This window comes from Micrasema longulum, unplaced genomic scaffold, assembly GCF_059751315.1.
Source record: "Micrasema longulum isolate JH-2025_06_02 unplaced genomic scaffold, ASM5975131v1 h1tg002558l, whole genome shotgun sequence".
Taxonomy (NCBI): Eukaryota; Metazoa; Arthropoda; class Insecta; order Trichoptera; family Brachycentridae; genus Micrasema; species Micrasema longulum.
Window position 1 is genome coordinate 41,732 of NW_028279697.1, and position 9,101 is coordinate 50,832.

Here is a 9,101-nt window from a genome sequence, read left to right on the forward strand (position 1 = left end):
TACCAGTCAATTGGTTTCAAAAATATATTAGTCTTCTTCACTTTTACAACGCATTAAATGTTTGATTTCGTTCCATCCAAGATTTATACTAAAGATCAATTTAATTGTTTTCCAATTTACTGATTTTTCCTTATTTTAGGGGAGGAACAGTTCAAAGCTACAGAGTACTAGATCAGTGGCCAGATTCAGGGAGACAGCAAGAGTCCCTGTCTCATGCTGTCCGGGGGCTAGAGCAGGGCAGGAGGTACGAGGCTTGGGTTACTGCAGCTACTTTAGTAGGAGAAGGGGAAGCTTCCAAAACTGTCAGTGCTGAACCCAGTGATAGAGGTAAGTAGAAGAGAAACTTATCCTTAAGATCACAAGTAACCATACAGTAAACTCAAAACAATAATTTTTCAGACAACGCCCAGAGAATTCTTACAATAAACAGTTTAAATGTACATACATTATACGTTTGGGGAGCGTCCACCTCAGGTCAGCGACACATCGCACCATGGGTAATTGAAATCGATACACGAATTACAAGATTCGATCCAGATGGTTACCACTGACCTGAGTGCTGATAACGCAAAATCAATTGTTTGGAAGTGCAACTCTCCTGAAGACAATACCTTCCCTCCACCATAGTGGGGATTCAGGGAACAAAAGAATCCACAATATAAAAGGAAGACCCGCTCCATGGGCTATCGCACATTTCTATGTCCGTCGCATATTATATTCATCTTTAACGTCTATTTAAATGTAAATGAATAATCAGATCAACATTCCGTTTCTTCTGTCTAGGCTTTGACTGGTGTAAAAACTCCTTAACAAATTGCCCCAAACGCCTACATATGGTATAGAAACAGTTATAAAACATATTACTATTATCACAATAATAATAATATTTTCAATCATTACATTAAGTACATAATTAATTGTAAACAAAAGAAGGAAAGAATGTTAAGAATTGAAATAAAGGGAAAAACGCATTAAAAGATTCGGAGAATTGAGCTGATGGCCAGTCAATGGATAGAATAGCTGATTTAATTTCAGCAGAAGTAATGTGGAGTGAGTCCAGCAGCTCTGCTAATTATTTGCAGTTCTGTGCATGCGAGCCAATGAAGGAGGAGAATGGTGAGTGTATTTTGTCCTATTGTACTCGCATTGAAACATGTGTTGGAGTCTGGTGGTCCTTGGTGGGTACACGAAAGTTTATCAGGAACAGAAATTTCGGGCAGCCTATTAGGGTGCAAACCACTTTGTGCATTAGAGTGAGTGTTGCCGACGTAACGCCGCGTGTGATAACTTAGCAGCCCTTACTGGGATCTCTTAATATTGTGCATAGAATAAGGACTTCGGAATGTGTATGCGAGGTACTGACCCTACAATTAAAACTATTATTTGTTAGACATGTTAATTTATTTGTCAATTTATTGTAGTCTGCATTACTATACGGGTTGTTTAACTCGTCACATAATGCAAAATGTAAATATAAGGTAGAAATTAATGAATAGAAAGCAGATAGCTGCTAAACTGCCGATGTGTATAGAAAAATAAAAAGCCACATTTAGCAAGCGAGTTGCCCTATTAATGGGTGAATTCTGACTTTCATTGTACGGCTTATGGGTGCCTAAAACTGTGCATGAGATTTCGCTCTAGTTTTAAATTATATTTAAATTATATATACTTCCAGAAATCAGCTTATAGATATGTTTCACTAGAAAATTTTGATCACGAGATTCGAGGGTGTTGTAATCCAGCATCTCTACTAGAAAAAATGGTGGATACAAGAATGGATAATTATTATTTTCTTGAAGATACAAGTATTTCAAAAATCGCTTTTGAACCTACTTTATTTCAAGGATGTGGTTCGATTTCGAAGGGTCTCAAATCATACAATGTGAGAATTGCAGTAGTATTATTGAAATATTTAGAGTTTCGAAGTACAAATCCAAGCATCTTACTAGATTTATCTACAACACTAGTAATATGGGACTTAAGTGTGAAATTCGCTTCTGAAATAATACCTATATCTTTAATTTGGTATTTGCGTGGGTACATTATTAATGTTGTAAGGAAATAGAAATGTTTCTTTGTCGCGATTATACGAGATAACGCAGCAAGGTAGTTTGTTAGATACAGACCAATGCCATAAATTGCTCAAATCATTTTGGAGACAAGATGCGGTTGCGTATGCGGTTTCTGGACTGTTCTTAATTCTATGCTAGCGACATTATTTTTTGGATCAAGCCACTCGTTTCCGAAACTGACAGTTGTCAGAATTTAATTTCACTTCAAAATTTACTCATTTCTCTCTCATATTTTGATAGGCTTTTAAGAAAAAAGTGCCAACCTCGAAACGATTAAAAAATTTAAGTAAATCGTAATTAAACGAAAAATTGCTCAGTAGAACAAAATTTTTGATACTTTTAATGCTTAGATAAACGTATCGAGGGGTTCTAGACCCATCAATACAAACCGATGTACTTACATCAAAACTTGATAGTGGGGAGATCGGTAGCGTATCTTAGTAAATCGGTCGGGAGAATGGTATCTTCAACTATGACGCCATTCTGAAGCTATGTCATTTCAGTGCGTAGATATGTGAACTGTGACGTACGCTTCCCCGTGTTTCATATCGATGTACCTACCCAAAACTTGAAGGTGAGGGGTCGGTAGTGTATCTTCGTAATCACTAGAGAGAATTTATCTTCAACTTAACCGTCAAGGTGAAGGCATGATGTCTTTATTTTCCCGTTATAATCGAGACCCAAATCCATGGGGAATTCCAGAATTCGTGTTGTATTTATAAGATAATATAGGGTTCATGTACATGACATACTGTAGACGGTAATGTAAATAACTTGACCTGAATGCCAAAAGGTTGGCAGTGATACCAAATTATTATTTTTCTGTATACATCGCCATGTTATTTTACCTTCACAGTCTACATTATTCAATGGGTTAAATAACTAGTAATGTAGTGCTGACTTTGATTGTTAAATAAAAATCTGTTATTTACGTAAACTTAATTAGAGTATTTTGGACTATCTCAAAATCAAATATGTCGTTTGTATGTTTCAGTTGTAGCAGGAGTATCTTCGTTGGGTGGGAAGCTGATTGCTGGTTCTGGGAGCAACTTGAGGTTGGCTTGTCGTGCCTTGGGAAGCCCACAACCTCGCACAGTCTGGTACCACAACATCAGAGTTATCACGCACCACCCCAGCTTCGTTCTCAACAATGATGACAGTCTACTTATTAACAGTTAGTTTTAATATTACATATATGCACCAGTAACCAATAATTATCCAATTGGAGATCATTAAAAAAACTTATCAACACGTGTTTGATGATATGGATGTGAATCACAAAACAATACATTTTCTAAGTTTTGAAAGTAAAGCCAGGAAAAGACGTAAGATTTTTCCATGCGATAGTCAGATTTGATAGTCTGATCTGACTGTCAGAAGACGTCTGACTCGGAAACACCAACCAAGCTTCGTCAATGTTATTATCAATCTGATTGTCCGAAGTCGCGCGGTGCCTACTTTTAAGTAAAAGTTAAACACTCCTCCGATTTTTTCTTTTTTACTTACCTTTAGGTTATAGCAAATTTTTAATCTGCGGGAATAGCAAGCTTCTTGCACATGTCTAGTTGTGTTAATGCGACGCTTGAGTTAGATTTAAAATTTCGTTTAATGAAGTTATACAAATTGTATAAACATCAAGAAAACATTCAAGAGAAGTGGTTTTGGATATTTCAAATAGGCATGATTTTTCTTCGGCCTTCTTAAATTTGAGGGATGAATCCAATAGCGGTTTTCTTCTTCTTTAATGTGAGCAAATATGCCATCGACCGACCAAATCACAAAAAAACACACAAGAAAATCGGACATGTGTTATATTTTAGTACGGACGGATATTTTGTATTTGTTGGACCCGATAGTCATCAGACAATCAGAAGCGAAATCTAACGTGTATTCCCGCATAAAGCAGTGTTCACAATAGGTGCGATGCTTTGTCCTTGTACGCACGATATTTTAAAGGACAGGACAATGTACCAAGACATTGTCACAGAGATAGATAGACAGGCTATCTCTGCAGGACAATGGATTATCCCCACCACCGCACGCGGCCGCGTTGTTGTTGGCGGCCTCACTGGTGTAGTGGTCAAGACGCTTGACTCACACACGGAAGGTTCCAGGTTCGTTCCCGGTGAGAACACGAAAAAATAAAAATGTGATTTTTTAAGCCCAGGTGTTCCATGATGTAAATCACTACTGTAATTAGGCTTTCTGGCCTGTTGTGGTGCAAAAAAAAAAAAAAAGAAAAAAAAATGTTCTCGTATGAACGCGCACGGTCGTACAGTAGGATAATAGCAACTTGTTTGGTACGTTAGTGTCGCTATCGCGCATTTTTACTGCTCAAAAAGTTGACAAAAAATACCTTTTTACTATTTAGTTATTCCTCCACCAATTCCAATACATCTTGGTATTATTTATTCTTATTTTTATAGGTGGGGGTCAGTACTATTCTTAAAGCTTTTGACTTCACTGAGACCTTGAAGATATATTGTGACGGGTCCCCGTGTATAGTTCTCGCCCTCCTAGGTCTACAAGAGCCTGGCTAGTGTGTGGAAAGCGAGAGTTCTCATTTTGCTCAATCTCCCCCTCCAAGCCCAAATCCATAAAGTATCAGGCTATTAGGTAGGGGGCGGGTTCTTTAACTCTTGTGTGGCTGTGATGTCACTCTAGTCGACATAAGACACAAAACTTGATATATCTCTCTTACTTTTTAAATGATGAACTTGTATTTTTTTAATCTTCAACCGGACATTTTCACACCGGTTTTGGAAAAAAAAAATGTACAGCTATGCTGGATGTTAATACAAAAAAAATATCCTTGCTACGCGAAGAATGAATGTCCGCTAATTCAGCAACATATCTGTATAAGAGAGAGCACGAAAATATAACTCATAACAAGGAAGACAGAGACGCTGTTCTGTGGCGGGTGTTGTCTAAAACAGATTCAGTCTTCATTCGGTTGATGACAGTGTTCGGGGACGCACGCGCGTTTCATGAGCGGCGTATTTATGATGTTTAATTTAGTTTGCTTTAGCAGGGCTAAATTGTATGTTTATTTGTATAAATTATGGAAAAGTAACTATCAAACAGCATGTCTTCGTGTTTTTTTTCATTTGTTTGAACTTTACAATATTTCGTCTTTTACTAGTGGTAACACAATGTTGCATCACCGTGCGCAGAGAGATTATTTACCACAGTCTTTTAAGAGTTAACATCTTCAGGTTTAACCAATGGTCCAAGGATGATGCTTCTTTTATGATAAAGCATTACATTCACAGAGAATGTGTAAAGGTGTTTTCTCATCTGCACTGCAGAACCTACAAGACAATTTTGTCCTGTCTATTGTATTATCCTGATGTGAGCCTAAAGTCCTTAAATATAGCTTTATTAGAATGACAGCTGTCAAAATAATTTCATTAGTGATGGGAAATTACTGATCACTGATCAAATCGATTTTATCAGTTATTTCATGCAATCACGAAACTCTGTTTCCGAAAATTGATATAAAAAACGAAAAAACAAGCCTATTCATAATGTGTTTAACACAATTGTTCACCAAAAAATTAAATATTAATACTTTTTTCATGAACAACGTCAAACGAATAATTTTTTTATTCGATCAATTTACATTGATCAATTTGTCACATCTCTAACGTTTTTGAATGATGTAACCTTGTAAGAACGTCGTTAATAATTAGGTTAATTTTAGTTTTTTTTTAGTTTTAAAGCTGATTTTATATATTAATGTTGATTTATGTTTCAAGCATTGTAATAAAAAAAATAATTAACACGCTAGATACAAATGATTTTTCGTGTGTCAATATAAATAACTCCTTTGACGTTACTACAAAGTTATGTCGTCACTTTTCCTGACAACTATCATTCTAATCATGTTACATTTGAAGGACTATTGCTGTGTGTTAAGTAGTGTTATTGAAAATTAGTTCAATTAAAAAATATAATTCGGAAATTCTAAATTAATTCTAATTTTTTGATAACACCCTCGTACATTGTGTTTTAATTATCTCATTCCAGATATAAATCCGTCCCTCGAAGGCAACTACACATGCGTGGCCAAGAACCTGTTTGGTTGGGACAGCGTGTCCTACCTGGTGGGGGTTGTGGCCCCCCTCCTCCCCCCCGACTCCGGACCCTCCCAGAGAGACAGGCCCTTCTCCTGGAGTGGGCTCCCCCTAACCACACTTCCCCTATCCTAGGTAAGGTCTTGCGCAAGAGATCCACCCAGAACTATCCAAGCCCTCAAACAACACATTCGGACGAGATTCAAGCAATAACCGTCAATATTTATTAATTTAACTTTTTGTACATAATGTTATTTGTACATTGGCGGGCTTATTGCCAAATGGCAATTTCTTCCAACCAACCAATAAAATAAAAGTTTTATTTTTATAATTCAAGTTACAGAACATATTCAATAGAAAAAAAAAAGATTAAAAATATGCTGTTTATGATCATGCAAACTTCCAGTTCTGACTCCAAGAATGCGTAAATTTTGAATAGTCTTCCATTCAATGATAAACGTGATGGTTAGAAAATACTTTTTTTTGTATTGTACGCCAAACGGCTATTTTTGTATTTTTTACAGGATAAATTAATAAAAATATAGAATAGAATTTTACTGTCATTTTTATAAAAATAATGATTTTTATAAAATTGATAGTAAAATTCCTAGGTTAAGTTTTACTTTTTTAATTTAACAGATTGAGTTTTTTTTACTTATATTTCTTGGTGGAATTGAACTGGCTTAAAATTAGACAGCGTAGAGACTACCTCTCCCTCTTACTGTTCAATGTACTTCAAAGTCCCAACACTCCTATATACCTCCGTGAAAAATTTCAACGCTTATCAGTTCATGGTTTACCTCTTCGTTCTAATTTTCAAGGCACTCTATTAATACCCATTCACAATTCCTCTTTCTTCTCAAACTCATAATATAGTGTCCATGCGGCTCCACTGTGGAATCATCTCCCATCCACCATCAGAGATGTTACAACAGTATCTATGTTTAAATCACGTCTAAAGAAACATCTCCTTTCTCTTCCTTAATCTCTCCTCCTTTCCTGTTTTCTCTTTTTTACTTTTTCCCATTGAGTAACGAATGGTATTGATTTAAAATAATTTATACACAAATACATTTAATTTTATTTTTAAAAATCTTTAGCTTTTCTGTTTTTAATTTCTATTGAATATGTTTTGTAACAAGTTCAAGAATTATAAAAATAAAACTTTTATTTTATAGGTTGGTTGGAAGAAATTGCCATTTGGCAATAAACCCGCCAATGTAAAATTAACATTTTGTACAAAAAGTTAGATAAATAATGCATTTATATAGTTCTACAAATAAAATTTGAACACCTAGTTATACCTTCACTAATAAACAATATGTATACAAAAATAATGACAAAACATTGTTATAAAATCCAGACACTCTCCGATGACACTCTATGTACCTATGTGGATGTTTGTTTTTAACAAAAATCATCGCCATCTCACGAAACAATGCGATAGACCCAGCATTCCTTATCTCTGCAGGCAACTCTTAAGTCCTATATGATACATATTGTTTTGAGGTGCCTGGATTCTTGTTTTGGGGAGTCTGAAACCTTCAGCTCCCCTCGTAGGATAGTGAAGATTTTCATTACTACGCTGAACATCACTAAACATGTATTCTAGCAATAATTTCTTTTTTAAATTAAATATTAACACTAAAGTATTTAAAATTTCAAAAAAATATCATAATAACAATTGATTACGATTATAAAATATTTATCAGTATTATAATTAGGAAGATAAGTGTTTTTTGACATATTTTCATTGTTAATAGACTGCCAAACTAAGCCAAAAAATGTATCTTTTTTTTATGTATCGTATTATCATCATTACGATTTTTCGTAATTTTGAAATTACTTCACCCATGATGTCACTAGTTATCGTCGGTGCCAGGAAACTGGAAATCTATTACAATACTCTTTTATTAGTTGATTTTTAAGAACTAATGACGAAGTTCAAAGTAGTTCATTTTTATAAATTTTTTCATACTTTTTTGAGATTCTTCGTAGAGTTAAATGCTCTAATTTTTACCAGGTGTAAAAAAACATTTCTTATTTCCAATTTCCTGTAGCACTGAACTTCTCAATTTTCCAACATTTAAAAGAAAACCTTAACAGTTTTATAATTGCCATCAGTAACTTGAGTTGGAAGGGAAACTTTTAGTTAGATCAAAAGTTCTAGGAATTTGTCTTCATCTACTGCGAATGGCCATTATAAGAAAATATGATATGGTTCATTAATGTCCTGACCACATTCGCAAAATGGGAAGGTTACACATTTCATTTGAAACAGATGGGCCAGAAATAACAATGGCCAGATCTGAAATGACAAATGGTTGAAATTGTATATCTATTTATGAGAAGGTTCAAGATGGATGACAAATGGTTGAAATTTTATATCTATTTATGAGAAGGTTTGCGTGGGATTTTAATTAATTCTTTAAAAAGTCATTTAATTTTGAAATCATACCATTTCACTGCTGGACCCCATATTTGAATCAAAAATCAGTTTTTCTAAACTTTGTTTCCAGAAAAGGTAAGGTTTAAAATTTCTGTCATTATTATTATCACACAGGGTACGAAGTAAAATGGCGGAAAGACGAAGATACTTGGCAGACGGAGCAAATAGCTGGGGCTGCTGCAGGAACTAAGACCCTGGGGAACCTTGCTTGTGGAAGGCAGTACGAGGTGCAGTTAGTCGCCAGGGGAATCATCGGTCCTTCTAGACCCGCAATAGCTGTCGCCACTACTCTTGGATCAGGTAAAAGAACACTCTTATTTTTTAAGATTGTCAAAACGGATTCTTGAGGTTTCATTTATTTATTCATAAATGTCCATGGAAAGTACATCATGACATACACAAATAATAAAGGTACATTTATTTATTTATACGCCCAATGGGCATTTTAAAGGACATATTTATTCATGGAAAATTATTATAAAAGAAAGTAGAAAGACACAATGG

The 9,101-nt window shown here is 35.0% G+C and overlaps 1 protein-coding gene across 1 annotated transcript in view; it reads left to right on the forward strand.

The window, feature by feature from the left end:
- The window catches only part of LOC148271967 (cell adhesion molecule Dscam2-like), a gene marked incomplete at both ends in the record, with an annotated part of 35,445 nt that extends 26,548 nt beyond the window's left edge, over positions 1-8,897 (forward strand). The window contains 5 exon segments of the mRNA XM_088240692.1: positions 140-327; positions 3,067-3,246; positions 6,102-6,188; positions 6,191-6,283; positions 8,712-8,897. Of these exon segments, the coding sequence (XP_088096818.1) occupies positions 140-327; positions 3,067-3,246; positions 6,102-6,188; positions 6,191-6,283; positions 8,712-8,897 (734 nt within the window).
- Between the last annotated feature and the right edge of the window lie 204 nt (positions 8,898-9,101).